The sequence below is a fragment of the Pristiophorus japonicus genome, chromosome 11, assembly GCF_044704955.1.
Source record: "Pristiophorus japonicus isolate sPriJap1 chromosome 11, sPriJap1.hap1, whole genome shotgun sequence".
In the NCBI taxonomy this organism is placed as follows: Eukaryota; Metazoa; Chordata; class Chondrichthyes; family Pristiophoridae; genus Pristiophorus; species Pristiophorus japonicus.
In genome coordinates, this window is record NC_091987.1 from 75,322,523 (window position 1) to 75,345,876 (window position 23,354).

The 23,354-nt window shown below is 46.9% G+C and overlaps 1 protein-coding gene across 1 annotated transcript in view; it reads left to right on the forward strand.

Moving 5' to 3' along the window:
- Positions 1 to 4,919: 4,919 nt before the first annotated feature.
- The window catches only part of LOC139276094 (potassium/sodium hyperpolarization-activated cyclic nucleotide-gated channel 2-like), a 335,425-nt gene continuing 316,990 nt past the window's right edge, over positions 4,920 to 23,354 (forward strand). The window contains exon 1 of the mRNA XM_070893567.1: positions 4,920 to 5,850. Within this exon, the coding sequence (XP_070749668.1) occupies positions 5,543 to 5,850 (308 nt within the window). The 5' untranslated portion in view covers positions 4,920 to 5,542. The remainder of the gene's footprint in view (positions 5,851 to 23,354) is intronic.

A 23,354-nucleotide genomic window follows, 5' to 3' on the forward strand; every position in this document is an offset into this window, starting at 1 on the left:
TGGGATGCAAACTATCAGGCCCCGGGGATTTATCAGCCTTCAATCCCATCAATTTCCCTAACACAATTTCCCGCTTTATAAGGATATCCTTCAGTTCCTCCTTCTCACTAGACCCTAGTATTTCCGGAAGGTTATTTGTGTCTTCCTTCGTAAAAACAGAACCAAAGTATTTGTTTAACTGGTCTGCCATTTCTTTGTTCCCCATTATAAATTCACCTGAATCTGACTGCAAGGGACCAACGTTTATTTTCACTAATCTTTTTCTCTTCATGTATCTATAGAAGTTTTTGCAGTCAGTTTTTATGTTCCCAGCAAACTTCCTCTCATACTCTTATTTCCCCCCTCCTAATTAAACCCTTTGTCCTCCTCTGCTATATTACAAAATTCTCCTAGTCCTCAGATTTGCTGCTTTTTCTGGACAATTTATATGCCTCTTCCTTGGATTTAACACTATCCTTAATTTCCCTTGTTAGCCACGGTTGAGCCACCTTTCCCGTTTTATTTTTACTCCAGACAAGGATGTACAATTGTTGAAGTTCATCCATGTGATCTTTAAATGTTTGCCATTGCCTATCCACCATCACCCCTTTAAGTATCACTCGCCAGTCTACTCTAGCCAATTCACGTCTCATACCATCGAAGTTACCTTTCCCCAAGTTAAGGACCCTAGTCTCTGAATTAACTATCTCAGCTTGTAAGACACCCCAATTACTTTTGCTAATCTTTTCCTTTTTACATACCTATAGAAGCTTTTACAGTCTATTTTTGTGTCTCTGGCTAGTTTACTCTCATATTGTTTTTTCCCTTTCTTTATCAATTTCTTGGTCCTCCTTTGCTGAATTCTAAAATCCTCGGGCTTAATACTCTTTTTGGCAATATTATAAGCTGCTTCTTTCAATCTAATGCTATACTTAACTTCTTTAGTTAGCCACGTGGAGTTTTTGTTTCTCAGAACCAAAGGTCCAAGTGAAACAGATAACTTCACCACGAAGGAGTTCATCAACTCAACACTCCAGAGCTAATCCCTGCATTCCAAAGAAAAGAAGAGGTTGATCCAACCACACCACTTATGAGCGGGAGCCCCGACCTGCGAGGGAACATCTGTGGCAGGTCAGGGCCTTAAAAAGAGCGGCAAGCCACTGCAGGGAGCACTGCGAGCTGATGCAGGAGGGTGATGGCAGTAAAGAGGGCAACTGGATTGGATGTCATCATATTCCAGGTCGGTGAATGGAGCGGGGGCAGGTACAGCAAGGTCAGGGCCCAGAAGAGGCGAGGGCCCAGGGGCAGCACGGGCCAGCCCACACTGCAATATGTGTGTGCACTAGGTCCGTACAGCAGAGCTGGTCTCCAGTTGTCTTGGTTAATCCTGCCCACTGGACCAAGACCTAGCTCTGTCAAGCCCGTGTGGTGGCTGGTGTGTAACGGCCACCACATGTTAAAACAAAATCCACGCACAGGCATCTTCCACCCTTCAACATGTAGTTCGGGACCTGGAAATAGGTCCTTCATTGAAACACCTTGTCAATTAGACATAGACTTGAGCTATTTGATAGACTAGCCGTGCAAAGCTGCTAACTTGTTAGTTATGAGAAATTACCCTTAAACTAATCTCACTAATTTATAACCTCAGACTCTGGTCACTGTTATACTGTAGTTACTATTCAGCATACATTAGTGCTGATTTACAGTGATACTGAATTGCCGGTGTAACCTATGCTACTAATCATTCTGGAATGTAAAGATAAACTCCGGCTTCTATTCTTCACTGTTAACCGCCTTTTTATACCCCTCTTCCTAGTCTCCACCCTCAACTCCGACAATAAGTGTGAGGAGCTCATGAACTTCTTTGCCTCTAAAATTGAGACCATCCATTCGGCTGCCTCTTCCCTCCCTTCCCCGAGCCCACTGGTCCAAACTTCCTCTAAGGAAACTTCCTGCCCTAGCCCTGACTTCACATCTTTCTCCAGTTTCTTTACGATCTCTCCCCATGACCTTTCTGAACTCATCCTGTCCATGAGACCCACTTCCTGCCTCCTTGACCCTATTTCCACCAAACCGCTGACCACCCAACTTCCTTTTCTGGCTCCCATGTTAGCTGACATTGTTAATGGTTTACTCTCTTCAGGTACTGTCCCCCTCTCCCTCAAATCTGCCGTCATCACCCCTCTCCTCAGAAAACCAACACTCAATCCCTCCGTCCTTGCAAACTACCGCCCGATCTCCAACCTCCCTTTCCTCTCCCAAAGTCCTTGAACATGTTGTCGCCTCCCAAATCCATGCCCATCTTTCCCGCAATTCCATGTTTGAATCCCTCCAATTCAGTTTCCATGCCTATCACAGTACCGAAACAGCGCTCATCAGTCACAAATGACATCCCTTGTGACTGTGACAAAGGCAAACTATCTCTCCTCGCCCTTCTTGACATGTCTGCAGCCTTTGAGACGGTTGACCACTCTATCCTTCTTAACACCTCTCCACTGTCGTCCAGCTGGGTGGGACTGCACTTGCCTGGTTTCATTCTTATCTATCTAATCGTAGCCAGGGAATCACCTTCAACAGCTTCTCTTCCTGCCCCCCGCATCGTTACCTTTGGTGTCCCCCAAGGATCTATCTTTGGCCCTCTCCTATTTATCATCTACATGTTGCCTCTTGGCAAATCATTCGGAAACACAGCGTCAGTTTCCTCATGAATGCTGATGGCACCCAGCTTTACCTTTCTCTCTCTTGAGCCCTCCATGGTCTCTAAATTGTCCGACATCGAGTTCTGGATGAGCAGAAATTTTCTCCAATTGAATATTGGGAAGACCGAAGCCATTGTTTTCAGTCCCCGCCACAAAGTCCGTTCCTTGGACACTGATTCCATCCCTCTCCCCAACTCCTGTCTGAGGCTGAATCACACTGTTCGCAACCTTGGTGTCATATTTGGCCCTGAAATGAGCTTTCAACCACATATCCGCAGCATAACTAAGACCGCCGATTTCCACCTCCGTAACATCGCCCATCTCCGCTCTTGCCTCAACTCATCCACTGAAGCTCTTATCCATGCCTTTGTTACCTCTAGACGTGACTATTCCAACGCACTCCTGACTAGCTTCCCACGTTCTACCCTACGTAAACTAGAGGTGATCCAAAACTCAGCTGCCCGTGTCCTAACTCGCACCAAGTCCCGCTCACTTATCATCCCTGTGCTCGCTGACCTACATTGGCTTCCAGTTAGGAAACGCCTCAATTTCAAATTTCTCATTCTTATTTTCAAATCCTGCCGTGGCCTCGCCCCTCCCTATCTCTGTAATCTCCTCGAGCTCCACAACTACCACCCCCCCCCTGCGGCCATGCCTTTCGTTGCCTAGGCCCCAAGCTCTGGAACTCCCTGCCTAAACCTCTTCACCGCTCTATCCTCCTTCAAGATGCTCCTTAAAACATACCTCTGTGACCAAGCTTTTGGTCACCTCTGCTAATTTCTACTTATGTGGATCGGTGTCAAATTTTTAATCGCATAATACTCCTGTGAAACACCTTTGGACGTTTCACTATGTTAAAGATGCTATATAAATACAAGTTGTTGTTAAGTAACTCTATCCATTAATGATTTGCTACCATCGGCTAAGTAATTCTGATTATATTTATACATGTCTATTAAGTGTTTGTGTACCCATCTTTAGCTTTAAATTGTGATTTGTAACCAATAAATAATGTTTAGCACATGACCTGTGGTTTGGTTTCTTCCTTGATGACTTGGTAAGAAAGTTAATTCATCGCTCAGCAACTTGATGGTAACCTAATTGAGGGTTAGTGAATACAATTTATGTTGATCCCTTCCTTTCCCTCCTCATATCTGCCTCCACCTGTATTTGGTCTAAATTTTTTTTTAATTCGTTGCCAATCTTTCCAATTCTTTGTCAGATCACAAACACCAGAGGTCACCTTGCACCTGTCAAGGATCACTCTGCGCCAATGCTCTTAGCCAAAAGGCCTAGAGCCCAAGCACCGTTCCTGGAAGTACTGCAATACCAGGTTCGTGCCATGGAGGTGGATGGGTCAAGCCACCCCACCCACCTCCTATTTCCCTCTAAATACTGCACTTGGTCTTGACTCCATGTTTGCCATGGATCAATTAGTTGGGTCACAACATTCTAGTTACACTTTAAGGAACTGAATTCTTACACCCACCCCCTCCATGAGATAAATCTACGCTGAAAGTCTCGAGTCCAAACACCCACCCCCACTGAACATCAAAGGCAACCCAGTGAAAATTAGCTTCACCCACCCACCAAGTAGCAAATCCAACCTATGCTAAACTGCTCCAACCCCACTAAGCAGCAAATTATCCCTGGACGGAAATGAATCCCCTACTCTCAGAACTAAATTTATTCCTGACAAAATTACTCCGTGAGCATCCTCCCTCTAATCCTGCATGACCTGAATACCATACTTCATCTTTAGTTCCTGTATGCAATGCCACAGGAGATTGTTGCCGAATAGGTATAGGTACCACGATATTCCTGCCCATAACACTCTAGCATTGCACTCGTGTCCTGCTCTGGAGTCACAATTTATGATTGGCTGAATTTAAAAAAAAAATCACATCTCACTCTCTGTATCCACCTGTAATTATAAAGATTCATAAAAATCGACCAGACATGAAACTTAACCAACCTAAATTTTTCATAATCCTTTCATTCTCCATTTTCTTTCCCTTCAGTAACATCAATTTCTAACATCTAAAATAAGATTTGTAACAATAATGACTGTAGTCTCCGTTTTAGAATGGTTTAGTTTTTCAAAAAACGGATTGGCCCTTACAGTTGGGCGCGAGCAGCCGCTCTCGAGCGACAGAACGGACGCGAGTCGAATGGATCTGGGACAGAACCAAAATGGCGAGCGTGCGTCAGAGGGCAAAATTGGCAAGGGAAGGGAAGAAGATGGTCAGAGAGCAGAGGGTGAAGGCGCGGGAAGGGAAGAAGATGGTCAGAGGGCAGAGGGTGAAGGCGCGGGAAGGGAAGAAGATGGTCAGAAAGCAGAGAGTGAAGGCGCGGGAAGGGAAGAAGATGGTCAAAGAGCAGAGAGTGAAGGCGCGGGAAGGGAAGAAGATGGTCAGAGAGTAGAGAGTGACGGCGCGGGAAGGCAAGAAGATGGTCAAAGAGCAGAGAGTGAAGGCGCGGGAAGGGAAGAAGATGGTCAGAGAGTAGAGAGTGAAGGCGCGGAAAGAGAAGAAAATGGTCAAAGAGAAGAAAATGGTCAAAGAGCAGAGAGTGACGGCGCGGGAAGGGAAGAAGATGGTCAGAGAGCAGAGAGTGACGGCGCGGGAAGGCAAGAAGATGGTCAAAGAGCAGAGAGTGAAGGCGCGGTAAGGGAAGAAGATGGTCAGAAAGCAGAGAGTGAAGGCGCGGGAAGGGAATTAGATGGTCAGAGAGCAGAGGGTGAGGGCGCGGGAAGGGAAGAACCTGGTGGGAGAGTTGAGAATATCGAAGGCGATCGTGGTCAGAGTGAGGACCAGGTGGCCGGAAATGACAAGGGAACAGAAAGCGAGGAACAAGTCAAAATGAAAAGCAGTTCAGATGTTGAAGTGGAAATGATTGAAAGAAGCAATATCGGCACGGACACGGACAAACCAGATTCAGTGTGTGTAGAGGTTGTGGCCGATGAAGAGGAACCGATTAAAACTCACACTGCACCGGGTATTCGCCATAAAACGATTACGTGGCATTTCAAACTAATTGAGCGCCTACAACAACCTCAAGTAAATAGACTGACATTGTACATTTTTGGCAGTGAAGACGCGGTATTGAAAGAATGTGAGCGCGCTAAAAATATAAAAGCCTTCATCATTCACCCTTACAGCACACTCAGGTAAACATACAACTCCATATTAATCCGCCCAAATGTAATCCAAACCGCTACGTGAATCTAGCTTGGAAAAGTGCTGCAAATTGGTCAGAGCTTAATACTGTGCGGTCAATCTAAACTGCAACTACTCTGTTGAAACGTTCCGTTACTGTTAATTTTTTCTATAACTATTTGTACTGTACTTTTTTGACAGACAGGCGAAAACCCCGCCCCTGTCAAGATCCTCCCCTCCCCGCCCTAATCATTCCATCCACGTGGGTGCCGAGAAGCAGGACCTGACACTCTGACCCCCCCCCCGCGAGGGGCCGATAGAGGCGGTCCCGGGCCCAAGCGGGGAGGGGGGTCCGATAGCGAGAGAACTGGGGGGGGGGGGGGAAGAGAGGGAGAGATGCTAGGGGATAGACACTGGGGGGGGAGATGGATCATATTCTTCCAACCCTCTACAAGGGACATCGTTGGAGTGGAGTGCCCAGAAGTTACGGCACTGTCACTATTTACTTCATACCCAATAAACCTGTTAACAATCCGTACACAATACCTGCCCCATCTATGGTTGGGGGGGGGGGGCGGAGGATACACGTGCTGGGATAAGGCACTTTGGTTGGGGGAGGGATGGACTAGGGTAAGGCACCTTGGCTGGGGAGGGTTGTACTTGGACTGGGGTAAGGCACTTCGGCTGGGAGAGGCATGCACGTGGACTGGGGTAAGGCACTTCGGCTGGGAGAGGCATGCACTTGGACTGGGGTAAGGCACTTTGGCTGGGGGAAGGATACACTTGGACTGGGGTAAGGCACTGGCTGGAGGAGGGATGTACTTGGACTGAGGTAAGTTACTTCGGCTGGCCCTTGCTGTCTTCTGGGGAGCTCTGTCCTCTGTCGCTTCAGGAAGTCAAAGTGGATTGAGTTACAATTTGCAAAGTCAGTGGGACCTTGGGATGCGCGATTCCAGTTATTGTGAAACTTCCTGTGAAACTTCAGGGTGTGACTTATTCTCCAAGGGGACCAATCAGAAACAAAGGGTGGAGCATGTTGGCCATTTTTGCAGTACAAATAAGCACATCAGCGTTGGGTCATGTGTATTAGAACTAGTAGCAAAATTAGATTTCTTGATGCAGCATTTGTATTCATCAAATTAATGTTAAATAAATCATAGTTGCTGCTGTTTCTGTAAAAGTCAGAACACGGCCGCTGGTGTGTATCTGAACCAACACCAAAAACAGATGATCTGTTCATTATCACGTTGCTGTTTGTGGGACCTTGCTTTGCACAAATTGGCTGTCCCAATATCTCCTTATGTGGTTCAGTGTCAAATTTTGTTTTATAACGCTCCTGTGGCGTGCTTTGGGATGTTTCACTACTTAAATGTTATATAAGTACAAGTTGCTGTTTTTCCTACATTCCAACACTTCATAAGTACTTTATTGGCTTCGCAGCGTTGTGGGATGTCCTGAGGTTGGCTGTGTTTCCTACGTTATAACACTCTATATGTACTTTATTGGCTGTTTACGGTGGGATGTCCTGAGATTGTGAAAGGCACCATATAAATGAAAGCCTTTCTTTTACCGCTAGGGGGAAATGTTAAAAGTCAAAAGAGCGAACGAAAATAACAACGCATTGAAGTGTTAGTGTTCACCTTATTCCATGGAATATTACTTTAGAATTTCCACCACCTGGGAAAATATTCAAAATGAGATTTATGGTTGACAGGGTTGTGATATATTTAAACCTATGGAAATTCAAAGCAAAAAACTGCAAATGTTGGAAATCTGAAATAAAAACTGGAAATGCTGGAAACACTCAGCAGATCAGTAAGCATCTGTGTAGAGAAGGAACAGTTGAACAGCATTTAAAAGGAAAAAAACAAAGGAAAGGGAAGAAGTATACATGACCTGTAAATTGCTTAGGCGATGGTTAAATGGCTGAAGTAATATTAATATGAAACAGTAGGAAGAAGCATCATAGAAACATAGAAAATAGGTGCAGGAGTAGACCATTCGGCCCTTCGAGCCTGCACCACCATTCAATAAGATCATGGCTGATCATTCACCTCAGTACCACTTTCCTGCTTTCTCTTCATATCCCTTGATCCCTTTAACCGTAAGGGCCATATCTAACACCCTCTTGAATATATCCAATGAACTGGCATCAACAACTCTCTGCGGTAGGGAATTCCACAGGTTAACCACTCTCTGAGTGAAGACGTTTCTCCTCATCTCAGTCCTAAATGGCTCACCACTTATCCTTAGACTATGTCTCCTGGTTCTGGACTTCCCCAACATCGGGAACATTCTTCCTGCATCTAACCTGTCCAGTCCCGTCAGAATTTTATATGGTTCTATGAGATCCCCTCTCATCCTTCGAAACTTCAGTGAATACAGGCCCAGTCGATCCAGTCTCTCCTCATATGTCAGTCCCGCCATCCCGGGAATCAGTCTGATGAACCTTTGCTGCACTCCCTCAATAGCAAGAATGTCCTTCCTCAGATTAGGAGACTAAAACTGAACACAGTATTCCAGGTGAGGCCTCACTAAGGCCCTGTACAACTGCAGTAAGACCTCCCTGCTCCTATACTCAAATCCCCAAGCTATGAAGGCCAACATACCATTTGCCTTCTTCACCGCCTGCTGTACCTGCATGCCAACTTTCCATGACTGATGTACCATGACACCCAGGTCTCGTTGCACCTCCCCTTTTCCTAATCTGCCGCCATTCAGATAATATTCTGCCTTCGTGTTTAAAAGTGGATAATCTCACATTTATTCACATTATACTGCATCTGCCACTCGTTTGCCCACTCACCTAACCTGTCCAAGTCACCCTGCAGCCTTTTAGCATCCTCCTCACAGCTCACACTGCCACCAGTTTAGTGTCATCTGCAAACTTGGAGATATTACACTCAATTCCCTCATCCAAATGATTAATGTATATTGTAAATAGGTGGAGTCCCAGCACTGAGCCCTGCGGCACCCCACTAGTCACTGCCTGTCATTCTGAAAAGGACCCGTTTATCCTGGCTCTCTGCTTCCTGTCTGCCAACCAGTTCTCTCTCCACGTCAGTACATTACCCCCAATACCATGTGCTTTAATTTTGCACACCAATCTCTTGTGTGGGATCTTGTCAAAAGCCTTTTGAAAATCCAAATACACCACATCCACCGGTTCTCCCTTATCCACTCTACCAGTTACATCAAAAAATTCCAGAAGATTTGTCAAGCAGAATTTCCCTTTCATAAATCCATGCTCACTTGGACCGATCCCGTCACTGCTTTCCAAATGTGCTGTTATTTCACGTCACTGCTTTCCAAATATGCTGCTATTTGAACTTGCATTTATTTAGTATCTTTCATAACCTAAGAGTGTCTGTCCCAAAGCACTTTACAGCCAATGAAATACTTTTGAAGTGTAGTCACTGTTACTATGTAGGGCAATGGCGAGACACCGGTTTTACATGCATCGGCGACGAGAAGGGCACAGCGTTCCAGACTTCGTAGCAGATCTCCGGCGACTGGTGAGCCTATGTAAGTTTCCAGATGCATGCAGAGCGGAGATGCTGCGAGACTTTTTTATTGAGTGCATCGGGCACGCTGGGGTTTTCAGGAAACTGATTGAGACCAAAGACTTGACCTTGGAAGCGGTGGCTCTGATAGCCCAGATATTTATCTCAGGGGAGGAAGAGACCAGAATGATGTATGACAAAAATCTTGGCTCAAATGCAGCAAACGACTAGGGAGTCAACATTGTTAACGCGGCACACTGTTCTCAAGGCAGGCAAGGGCAATCGGACATGCCCCAGCATGTAGTCGAACCCAAAGAGGGAATTCAACATAGACAATGGCTAACTGAACGGTGATTCATGCCATCGCAATGGACAATGCGGCCAGTAATGGGGCCATCAACACCTGTTAATGGTGCGCTCATGGACAGTTACAGAGACAGTCAGAGATGATCGACTGGTAATGGACCTTTTGTTTCCAACAACGGGGCCTCCAGCTCATGCTGGAGGTGTGGAGGCAAACACCCAGCCAGAGCTTGCAGGTATCAGCAATATCCCTGCAGAAACTGCAACGTCAGCGGTCACTCGGCACGTATGTGCAGGAAGCCTGCAGCCAGGTTGATGTACGAGGAGGACGGGCCTGATGTAAGCCCTACGAGACCAAATGAATACTGGGGGAAATCGCTGGAAGCTGAAGTTCAGCGATTTCATGTGGAGCACATATACAGTTCATATACCAGGACGCCACCAATAATGATGAAAGTGCTCCTCAACGGCATCCCATTATCAATGGAGCTAGACACGGGGGCCAGCCATTCCCTGATGAGTATCAAACAATTTGAAAGGTTGTGGGTGTCCAAGGCCAGGAGGCCAAAATTATTGCCGATTGACGCACAGCTACGGACATATACAAAGGAGATCATTCCGGTGCTAGGCAGCGCCACGGAAGTCATGACCCACAAGATTCGGAGAACAGGTTGCTACTCTGGATTGTCCCGGGGGACAGTTCCGCGCTACTGGGGAGGAGTTGGCTTGCTGTCATGAACTGGAAATGGGGTGATGTTAATGCAATTTCTTCTGTGGAGCGAGTATCATGCTCACAGGTCCTGGACAAATTTGACTCATTATTTCAACCCGGCATCGGCACTTTCATGGGGGCCAAGGTAGTGATTCACATAAACCCGGACGCCAGGCCAGTACACCACAAGGCCAGAGCGGTGCCGTACGTGCTGCGGGAAAAGATAGAATGCGAATTGGACCGTCTGCTGAGGGAAGGCATCATCTCGCCAGTCGAATTCAGTGACTGGGCGAGCCCGATCGTGCCGGTGCTCAAGGCGGATGGGTCGGTCAGGATATGTGGTGATTACAAGGCCACCATCAATCGCGTGTCACTCCAAGACCAGTAACCACTACCTAGAGCGGAGGACCTCTTTGCGACGCTATCCTGTGGCAAACTTTAAAAAAAATTGGACCTGACCTCAGCTTACATGACCCAGGAGCTGGAGAGTGAGTCGAAGCAGCTGACCACCATCACGACACACAAGGGATTGTTTGAGTATAACAGATGTCCGTTCGGGATTCGTTCGGCCGCCGCGATCTTTCAGCAAAATATGGAAAGCCTCCTCAAGTCGATGCCAAGGACGGTGGTTTTTCAAGACGACATCCTCATCACGGGTCGCGATACTGAAGAATACCTCTACAACCTGGAGGAGGTGCTATGCAGACTGGACCGGGTAGGGCTGCAACTGAAAAAGGCGAAGTGCGTCTTCTTGGCTTCAGAGGTAGAATTCCTGGGGAGGAGGGTAGCAGCAGACGGGATCAGACCGACTGCATCCAAAACGGAAGCGATCCAGAGAGCACCCAGATCCCGTAACACGACGGAGCTGTGTTCGTTCCTGGGGCTCCTGAACTATTTTGGTAACTTTCTTCCCAAATTGGGCACGCTGTTAGAGCCGCTACACGTGCTCCCACGCAAAGGTCACAATTGGGTCTGGGGTGACAGCCAGGAAAGGGCTTTTGATAGAGCACACAATTTGTTAACGCTCCAACAAACTGTTAATGTTATATGATCCATGTAAGAAACTTGTTTTAACGTGCGATGCGCCATCCTATAGGGTCGGGTGTGTGTTGCAGCATTTTGAATGCCAATGGTCAGTTACAGCCGGTAGGTTATGCCTCCAGAAGTCTGTCCCAGGCAGAAAGTGGCTATGGGATGGCAGAAAAGGAAGTGCTAGCATGTGTATATGCAGTAAAAAAAATGCACCAGTACCTGTTTGGCAGGAAATTTGAGCTGGAGACAGATCACAAACCCCTAACGTTCCTTTTGGCCGACAACATGGCCGTAAATGTGAATGCGTCGGCCCGCATACAGAGGTGGGCACTTACGTTAGCCGCCTATGACTACACAATTCGGCACAGACCGGGCACTGAAAACTGCGCCAATGCACTCAGCAGGCTACCACTAGCCACCACTGAGGGGGCAACTGAGCATGATGCTGAGGTGGTCATGGCTGTTGAAGCTTTCGAAAGCGAAGGCTCACCTGTGACAGCCCGTCAGATTAAAGTCTGGACAAATAAAGACCCGCTACTGTCTTTAGTTAAGAAATGTGTCCTGAATGGGGACTGGGCAGCCACGTATGGGGCATGCCCTGAGGAATTTAAATCATTTCATAGGCGCAAGGATTGCCTACTGTGGGGAAACCGAGTAGTCATGCCCTAGCTGGGCAGAGAGGTGTTTATCAGAGAACTTCACAATGAGCACCCGGGCATTGTCATGATGAAGGCAATTGCCAGGTCACACGTTTGGTGGCCAGGGATAGATGCAGGCAACGCACCCAGGGAAGCCCCTCTTGGCCCCTGGTCCTGGCCTGCCAAGCCATGGTCACGCCTCCATGTGGACTACGCAGGTCCTTTCATGGGAAAAATGTTTTTGGATTGAGTGTGCCATTTTAAATTCAAGCACATTCTCTGCCACGGTAAAAAGTCTACGGGCAATGTTCGCTGCCCATGGTCTACCGGATGTCTTGGTCAGCGACAATGGCCCGTGCTTCACAAGCACTGAATTCCAGGTCTTCATGGCAGGCAATGGAATCAACCATGCCAGAACGGCACTGTTCAAGCCGGCCTCAAACGGCCAGGTGGAACGAGCAGTGCAGATAATCAAACAGGGGATGCTCAGAATCCAAGGGGGTTCCCTACAAAGTCGCTTATCACGCCTCCTGTTGGCCAATAGATCCCGACCTCACTTGCTCACGGGGTTCCACCCGCAGAGCTGCTAATGAAAAGGACGCTCAAAACCAGGTTATCCCTTATACACCCTACTATGAAAGAAATTGTTGAGAGCAAGCGTCAGTCACAATGTGACTACCATGACAGGAATGCGAGGGTACGATGTATTGATGTCAATGACCCTGTTTTAGTCCTTAATTACACTGCAGGGCCCAAATGGCTTGCAGGCACCGTGATTGCCAAAGAGGGGAATAGGGTTTTGGTAGTTAAACTTACCAATGGACAAATCTGCTGCAAACACGTGGATCAAACTAAAAGGAGGTTCAGCAACCCCATAGAAGAAGCAGAGGAAGAACACGACGTAGAGTTTACTCCGCCACAGGTGACCGAACACCGGAACCAAGTGGAGGAGAGCTCATCACTGTGGGCAGTCCGGACAGGCCTGAGGCACCGCAAACAGCAGACACTCAGGCCAGCGCCCAACAACGGAGCCCCAACTCAGGCACTCTACAAGGGAGCATAAACCACCAGAGAGACTTAACCTGTGATCCCAATAAGACTTTGGGGAGGAGGTGATGTCATATATTCAACTATCATTGTAACCCATGTATAAGCTGACCTAAGTTGTACACCTTGAGAACATTGACCACAAGGGGCGAACTTGTGGGAGACACTCCTAACCTGGCGTTTCAGGTATAAAAGGGGAAGCTCCACCCACCTTCATCACTTGAGGTCTTGGTAATAAAGGTAATTGGTCACAGAGTGACCTTCTCTCAAGTATGACCCTCGTGTGCATTTATAATGTATAGTAAGGACAAATCACACTGGACCATATGGGACTCACTGTTAGGGAATATAGGCACTATGGGGAAATGAAGCAACCTATTTGCACACAGCAAAATGCCACAAATGGCAGTGATGCAGATGACTGGATAATCTGTTTTAGTGGTGTTGGTTGAGGGATAAATGTTCGGCAGGGCACCAGGAGAACCCTCAGCTCTTCCACAAATAGTGCCATTGGATCTTCGCGTTCACTTGAGAGAGCAGTCTTTAATTTGTACAGTTGAAGTGAGGCTTGAACCTACAACCTTCTGACTCAAAGGCAAAAGTGCTACCAAGGTTGATGCCTTAATGAACAAAATCAAAGATTCCCGTTGTAACCGCTATATCTTTGGCCTTCTTCACTGTTCCACTAAAATTCAACGCAAGCTCAAGCATTGTATCTTTTTATTATGAACTTTGCAACCTTAACACTGACTAATAACTGCATACCTTAATAATAGCTCCCACTGATGATGTTGGATGGTCGTGTTGATGTTTCAGGGAGGGGAGGTGGGTTTGCGCTGGAGGCAGCGGAGGACATCATGCGCCCTTGGTGTTGGCCTGCTATTTTGTCTCTTCATATTGCTAGACTCTGTTCTGCCTTACCAGGTTTTCCTATTTCTGTTTCATACCTACTTTACAACCGCCCCCCCCCCCCCCACACACACACACACACACACAGACACACACACATAGACACACACACACCCCTGGCTCAGCTATTCATACATTCTCTGTGCCTCTTCAATATCTTTTATTTATTTTCTTATGCTTCTTCCTATCGTCTCATTTTCATGTTACTTCAGCTATTTAACCACCTTTTTCTTTTAATCACATTACAAAACATGCTGCACATACCTCCTCTCTTGTATGTGTCTTCCTCTTCCCTTTATTCTGTCTTTTTAAAATACTGTTTATATTTCACTTTTCCAAATACTGATGAAGCGTTATATCTGAAATGTTCTCCCTATAGATGCTTACTGACCTGCTGAGTGTTTGTAGAATTTTCTATATTTGTGTTGAACCTATTTACAAATGATTGTATGTCTCGTATCAATATTGGATCAGCAGTCATTCATTAATATTGAATGCATGCAATCTTAGACAATGGCAAAGATGTTTGCAATTTCAAATAACAGCCCTGGGCTGATTAACCAATTAACACTTAGATAACCATTGTCCTGGGCATAAAATCTTAGACTTTGCATAAAATTTTGAAGTGAAATATATAGATAAAATAGGAAACAGTATAGCCATAAATGAGAAAACTTCAACAAAACAATTTGCATTTATATAGTGCCCTTAACGTAGTAAAATGTCCCAAGGCGCACTGCACAGAGCGTTATCAAACAACATTTAGCACCGAGCCACGTAAGGAGATATTAGGACAGATGACCAAAAGCTTGATCAAAGAGGTAGGTTTTAAGGAGCGTCTTAAAGGAGGAAAGAGAGGTAGAGAGGAGGAAAAGTTTAGAAAGGGAATTCCAGAAATTAGGGCCTCGGCAGCTGAAGGATTGGCCACCAATGATGGAGCGATTATAATTGGGGATGTACAAGATGGCAAAATTGGATGAGCGCAAATATCTTGGAGGGTTGTTGGGCTGGAACAGGTTGTAGAGATAAAGAGGGGCAAGGCGATGGAAGGATTTGAAGGCAAGGATGAAAAATTTTAAATCGAGCCATTGCTTAACTGATCTATGTAGATCAACGAGCACAGGGGTGATGGGTGACTGAGATTTGATGCGAGTTAGGTTACAGGCAGCAGAATTTTGGATGAGCTTAAGTTTATGGAGCATGGAAGTTGGGAGGCCAGCCAGGGGTGCGTTGGAATAGTCAAGTCCAGAGGTAATAAAGGCATGGACAAGGGTTTCAGTAGCAGATAAGCTGAGGCAGGGGTGGTGTCACGCAATGTTACAGAGCTGGATTTAGACGATCTTAGTGATGGTGCGAATATGTGGTCAGAAGCTCATCTCGGGATCAAATACAACACCAAGGTTGCAAACAGTTTGGTTCAGCCTCAGACAGTTGCCAGGGAGAGGCATGGAGTCGGTGGCTAGGAAACGGAGTTTGTGGCAGGGACTGAAGACAATCGCTTCAGTTTTCCCAACATTTAGTAGGAGGAAATTTCTATTCATCCAGTACTGGATGTCAGATATGTGGTTTTACTGTTATGTATGTAACTATGTAATACTTGCCATCAGACTGTTGGAGTCCTTATGGTCACCTGCACACACGTGCAGGGCCAGTATAAAAGATTGGCTGCCATGTTGTTTAGGCATTCTGGAGTTGTAATGAAGAAGGCTAAGGTCACACTAAGTTTAGCTCACAGTACTCAGCCTCGTGGAGTTCTTCTATATGCAACAATTGGCGACGAGTAACAGAATACAAACCTTCACGCAACCATGGCTGCCGTTGGAATATTAGAGAGATTCGTACAGGTGATGATTAGGAAGCCTTCGTCGAGCGTCTCGACCAGTAATTCGTGGCCAACGAGCTGGAAGGAGACACAAACGCGGCCAAGTGCAGGTCGGTTCTCCTCACCGTCTGTGGGCCTAAAATATACGGCCTCATCAAGAATCTGCTCGCACCGACAAAACCAATGGAGAAGAAATATACAGAGTTGTGCACGCTAGTTCGGGACCACCTCAAGCCGAAGGAGAGTATCCTCATGGCCAGATATCGTTTTTACACGCACCATCGCTCCGGGGGCTAGGACGTGGCGGATTATGTCGCCGACCTGAGACACCTCATGAGACCTTGCGATTTTGGAGCTGCATTGGGGCAAATGCTGCGGGACTTTTTCATGCTGGGCATCAGCCACGAGGTCATTCTTCGAAAGCTGCTGGCTGCCGAAACCCTGGACCTGAGCAGGACCATCGCGATCACCCAGGCATGACCACGGACGATAGCACGATAACATCTTCTGAACATCGAAGCTCACTGGCTGTACTGTGCATAAAATGACGTCGCTAGCAGGCCGAATTGCATATGGCAGGGTCTATACGTCTGTGGCTGCAAGACCTGTGATGACTTAGAGTCCGCCAGCGGGAGTGAATGTGAATCCATTAGCATCATGTTGGCGCTGTGGGGGTAATCATCGGGCCCATTAATGTCGATTCAAGCACCACGTGTGAAAAGGCTGCACAACGATGGGGCACCTCCAGCGAATGTGCAAACGTGCTACGACATACCACGTGGCAGAGGATGATCGATTCGGCGCAGATCACGCAGCACAGGCAACTCACCCGAGGAAGAAGTGTATGGGATACATACCTTCACCACCAAGAGCCCTCTTATAATGCTGAAAGTCATGGAGTATCCATGGAGTTGGACACGGGTGTGAGTCAGTCAATAATGAGCCAGAAGGCTTTTGAGAAACTGGGGCAATAAAGCACAAAGGGCCAAACTGAGCCCGATTAATGCAAAGCTGCGTACCTACACCAAAGAGCTCATACCAGTCATTGGAAGTGCGGCAGTGAAGGTATCGTATGATGGAGCTGTGCATGACCTGCCTTTGAGGATTGTTCCAGGCAATGGCCCAACTTCGGCAGAAGCTGGCTAGAAAAGATTAGATGGAATTGGAACGACATCAAAGCATTATCTTCAGTGGATGACGCCTCGTGTGCTCAAGTGCTGAGCAAGTTTCCCTCGCTATTCGAACCAGGCATCAGCAACTTCACACGCGCCAAGGTACAGATCCATCTAGGCCCCGATGCACGGCCCGTCCATCACAAGGCATGGGCGGTTCCATACGCGATGAGGGAGAAAGTCGAGATTGAATTGGACAGACTCCAATGCGAAGGAATAATATCGCCAGTCGAGTTCAACGAGTGGGCCGGTCCAATTGTTCCGGTGTTGAAAAGCGATGGCATGAATCTTCAAAAAGACTGACATGCATCAACACACACAAAGGGCTGTTTATATACCACAGGTGCCCTTTCGGGATTCGCTCGGCTGCAGCCATTTTCCATAGAAAAATGGAGAGTTTGCTGAAATCTGTTCCGCACAACATTGTGTTTCAAGACGACATCCTGATCACTGGTCATAACACCATCGAACATCTACAACAACCTGGAAGAGGTTCTAAAGTCGCCTAGACAGAGTGGGACTCAGGCTGAAATGCTCCAAGTGTGTTTTCCTGGTGCGAGAAGTCGAATTTTTAGGGAGAAAGATTGCAGCAGACGGCATCAGGCCCACGGATTCAACGACAGAGGCCATCAAGAATGCACCCAGGCCACAGAATGTGACGGAGCTGTGTTGGTTCCTGGGACTCCTCAACTATTTTGGTTACTTTCTACCCGGGTTGAGCACGTTCTAAGAGCCTTTGCACATGTTGCTACGTAAGGATGATGACTGGGTTTGGGGCAAATCTCAAGACACAGCTTTTGAAAAGGCCAAGAACCTGTTATGTTCAAATAAGTTACTTGTACACTTTGACCCATGTAAGCCCTAGCTTATGACGCCTCATCGTATGGGGTCGGCTGTGTGTTACTGCAAGCCAATGTATCGGGCAACCTCCATCCGGTTGCATACGCGTCTAGAAGTCTGTCTAAGGCTCTGAGAGCCTAAAGTATGGTCGAGAAAGAGGCGTTAGCATGTGTATATGGGGTTAAGAAAATGCACCAATACCTAATTGAACTTCGGTTTGAGCTTGAAACTGACCACAAGCCGCTCATTTTGCTGTTTTCAGAGAGCAAAGGTATAAATACCAATGCTTTGTCCCGCATCCAAAGATGGGTACAAACATTATCCGCTTATGACTATGTTATCCGCCACAGACCAGGCACCGAAAACTGTGGCGATGCTCTCAGCCGGCTACCATTACACACCGCTGGGGTTGAAATGGCGCAGCAAGCAGACTTGCTACTGGTCATGGAAGCTTTTAAGAGCAAGGGGTCATAGAAACATAGAAAATAGGTGCAAGAGTAGGCCATTCGGCCCTTCGAGCCTGCACCACATTCAATATGATCATGGCTGATCATTCACCTCAGTACCTCTTTCCCGCTTTCTCTCCATGCCTCTTGATCCCTTTAGCCGTAAGGGCCACATCTAACTCCCTCTTGAATATATCCAATGAATTGGCATCAACGACTCTCTGCGGCAGGGAATGCCACAGGTTAACAACTCTCTGAGTGAAGAAGTTTCTCCTCATCTCAGTCCTAAATGGCCTACCCCTTATCCTAAGACTGTGTCCCCTGGTTCTGGACTTCCCCAACATCGGGAACATTCTTCCCGCATCGAACCTGTCCCGTCCCGTCAGAATCTTATACGTTTCTATGAGATCCCCTCTCATCCTTCTAAACTCCAGTGTATAAAGGCCCAGTTGATCCAGTCTCTCCTCATATGTCAGTCCAGCCATCCCTGGAATCAGTCTAGTGAACCTTCGCTGCACTCCCTCAATAGCAAGAACATCCTTCCTCAGATTAGGAGACCAAAACTGAACACAATATTCCAGGTGAGGCCTCACCAAGGCCCTGTACAATTGCAGTAAGACCTCCCTGCTCCTATACTCAAATCCCCTAGCTATGAAGGCCAACATACCATTTGCCTTCTTCACCGCCTGCTGTACTTGCATGCCAACTTTCAATGACTGATGAACCATGACACCCAGGTCTCGTTGCACCTCCCCTTTTCCTAATCTGCCGCCATTCAGATAATATTCTGTCTTGGTGTTTCTGCCACCAAAGTGGATAACTTCACATTTATCCACATTATAATGCCTCTGCCATGCATTTGCCCACTCTCCTAACCTGTCCAAATCACCCTGCAGCATCTTAGCATCCTCTTCACAGCTCACACCGCCACCCAGTTTAGTGTCATCTGCAAACTTGGAGATATTACCCTCAATTCCTTCATCCAAATCATTAATGTATATTGTGAAGAGCTGGGGTCCCAGCACTGAGCCCTGCGGAACTCCACTAGTTACTGCCTGCCATTCTGAAAAGGACCCGTTTATCCCTACTCTCTGCTTCCTGCCTGCCAACCAATTCTCTATCCATGCCAGTACATTACCTCCAATACCATGTGCCTTGATCTTGTACACCAATCTCTTATGTGGTACCTTGTCAAAGGCCTTTTGAAATTCCAAATACACCACATCCACTGGTTCTCTCTTGTCCACTCTACTAGTTACATCCTCAAAAAATTCCAAAAGATTGGTCAAGCATGATTTCCCTTTCATAAATCCATGCTGACTTGGACCGATCCTGTCACCACTTTCCAAATGCGCTGCTATTTCATCCTTAATAATAGATTCCAACAATTGACCCACTACTGATGTCAGGCTAACCGGTCTATAATTACCCGCCTTCTCTCTCCCTCCTTTTTTAAAAAGTGGTGTCACATTAGCTACCCTCCAGTCCATAGGAACTGATCCAGAATCAATAGACTGTTGGAAAATTATCACCAATGCATCCACTATTTCTAGGGCCACCTCCTTAAGTACTCTGGGATGCAGACAATCACACCCTGGGGATTTATCGGCCTTCAATCCCATCAATTTCCCCAACACAATTTCCCGCCTAATAAGGATATCCTTCAGTTCCTCCTTCTCACTAGACCCTCGGTCCCCTAGTACATCCGGAAGGTAATTTGTGTCTTCCTTCGTGAAGGCAGAACCAAAGTATTTGTTCAATTGGTCTGCCATTTCTTTGATCCCCATTATTAAATCACCTGAGTCCGACTGCAAGGGACCTACATTTGTTTTCACCAATCTTTTTCTCTTCAGATATCTATAGAAGCTTTTGCAGTCAATTTTTATGTTCTCGGCAAACTTCCTCTCATACTCTACTTTCCCCCTCCTAATTAAACCCTTTGTCCTCCTCTGCTGAATTCTAAATTTCTCCCAGTCCTCAGGTTTGCTACTTTTTCTGGCCAATTTATATGCCTCTTCCTTAGATCTAACACTATCCTTAATTTCCCTTGTTAGCCACAGTTGCGCCACCTTCCCTGTTTTATTTTTACTCCAGACAGGGATGTACAACTGTTGGAGTTCATCCATGTGATCTATAAATGTTTGCCATTGCCTATCTACCGTGAACCCTTTAAGTATCATTTGCCAGTCTATTCTAGCCAATTCATGCCTCATGCCACCGAAGTTAGCTTTCCTTAAGTTTAGGACCCTAGTTTCTGAATTAACTGTGTCACTCTCAATCTTAATAAAGAATTCTACCATATTATGGTCACTCTTCCCCAAGGTGCATCTCACAACAAGATTGCTAGTTAGTCCCTTCTCATTACACATCAACCAGTCTCGGATGGCCAGCTCTCTAGTCGGTTCCTCCACATATTGGTCAAGAAAACCATCGCTAATACACTCCAGGAAATCCTCTTCTACCGCATTGCTACCAGTTTGGTAAACCGAATCTATATATAAATTAAAGTCGCCCATGATAACTGCTGTACCTTTATTGCACACATCCCTTATTTCTTGTTTTATGCTTTCCCCAACCTCACTACTACTGTTTGGTGGCCTGTACATAACTCCCACCAGCATTTTCTGCCCTTAGGTATTCTGTAGCTCCACCCATACCGATTCCACATCATCCAAGCCAAAGTTCTTCTTTACTATTGCATTAATTTGTTCTTTGACCAGCAACGCCACTCCGCCTCCTTTTCCTCTCTGTCTATCCTTCCTAAATGCTGAATACGCCTGGATGTTGAATTCCCAGCCTTGGTCACCCTGGAGCCATGTTTCTGTGATGCCAATTACATTGCATCCATTAACTGCTATCTGCGCAGTTAATTCGTCCACCTTACTCCTCGCATTGAGGCACAAAGCCTTCAGGCTTATCTTTTTAACACACCTTGCCTCTTTAGAATTTTGCTGTAATGTGGCCCTTTTTGTTTTTTGCCTTGGGATTCTCTGCCCTCCACTTTTACTATTCTCCTTTCTATCTTTTGCCTCTGTCTCCCTTTTATTTCCCTCTGCCCCCCTGCATATAGGTTCCCATCCCCCTGCCATATTAGTTTAACTGCTCCCCAACAGCACTAGCAAACACTCCCCCTAGGACATTAGTTTCGGTCCTGCCCAGGTGTAGACCGTCCGGTTTGTACTGGTCCCACCTCCCCCAGAACCGGTTCCAATGCCCCAGGAATTTGAATCCCTCCCTTCTGCACCACTACTCAAGCCACGTATTCATCTGAGCTATCCTGCGATTACTACGCTGACTAGCATGTGGCACTGGTAGCAATCCTAAGATTACTACTTTTGAGGTCCTACTTTTTAATTTAGCTCCTAGCTCCCTAAATTCGTCTCGTAGGACCTCATCCCGTTTTTTTACCTATATCGTTGGTACCTATGTGTACAACGACAACTGGCTGTTCACCCTCCCTTTTCAGAATGTCCTGCACCCGCTCCGAGACATCCTTGACCCTTGCACCAGGGAGGCAACATACCATCCTGGAGTCTCGGTTGCGGCCACAGAAATGACTATCTATTCCCCTTACAATCGAATCCCCTGTCACTATTGCTCGCCCACTCTTTTTCCTGCCCTCCTGTGCAGCAGAGCCAGCCACGGTGCCATGAACTTGGCTGCTGCTGCCCTCCCCTGATGAGTCATCCTCCTCAACAGTACCCAAAACGGTGTCACCATCACAGCTCGCCAGATCAGGACCTGGACCAGTCAAGAACCTGTGCTATTATTAGTAAAGAGTTGAATGCTAAATGGGAAGTGGTCAGCCATTCCCGGGGAAATGCAAGATGAAATTAAGCCATTTCACCGACGCACAGATGAAATGTTCATCCAGTCGGATTGTCCCTAATGGGGTAATCATGTGGTTTTGCCAAAAAAAGACAGGGAAAGACAGGCGAGCTACACAGTACCCACCCATGCATTGTCATGATGAAGGCAATTGCCAGGTCGCATGTTTGGTGGCCCAGCATTGACTTGGACTTAGAGTCATGCATGCACCAGTGCAACACTTGCTTGCAACTGAACAATGCACCAAGGGAGGCTCCATTGAATCTGTGGTCATGGTCCTCCAAACCGTGGTCCAGGATCCACGTAGATTTTGCCGGCCCCTTTCTAGGAAAGATGTTTTTAGTAGTTGTGGACGCTTACTCCAAATGGATTGAATGTGTAATCATGTCATCTAGCATGTCCACAGCCACCATTGAAAGCCTCTGGGCCATGTTCGCCATCCATGGCTTGCCCGACGTCCTTGTCAGCGACAATGCACCGTGTTTCACCAACTTGGAATTCAACGAGTTTATGACCCGCAATGGCTTCAAGCATGTCAGGTCTGCTCCCTTTAAGCCCGCGTCTAACGGTCAAGCAGAGCGGGCAGTCCAAACAATCAAGCAGAGCATGAAATGCGTGACGGATGGCTCCCTGCAGACCCGCTTGTCTCGCATTCTGCTCAGTTACTGGATACGACCCCACTTGTTCACCGGGTTTCCCCCGGCAGAATTGTTAATGAAGAGAGCCTTCAAAACCAGGCTCTTCCCTAGTCCACCCGGATCTTAATGAACACGTGGAAACCCGGCGACACCGGCAGAACATGTACCACTATCGCGCGGCTGTTTCACGTGACATTGATGTTAACGACCCTGTGTTTGTCCTGAATTACGGTCATGGTCTTAAGTGGGTTGCTGGTACTGTTTTGGCCAAGGAAGGGAATAGGGTGTTTATAATCAAACTGTTAAATGGCCAAACGTGAGAAAGCATTTAGCTCAGACCAAATTGCAATTTACTGACAACCAGGAACGACTTGAAGAGGACATTGTAGTGTCCCTGCACCTTACTACAGACTCACACGAGGCATGTATATATCAGACACGGTCACTCTGTGTGTGACCTTCACCTTTATTCCCAGGACCAAGGAGTGCTGACCCTGGGTGGGACCTCCCCTTTTATACCTGGAAACCCAGGTGAGGAGTATCTCCTGCAAGTTCACCCCCTGTGGTCATGGTGTGCATTTCTAGGGTACAGGTACAGTGTACATGAGTTACAGTTACATGACTA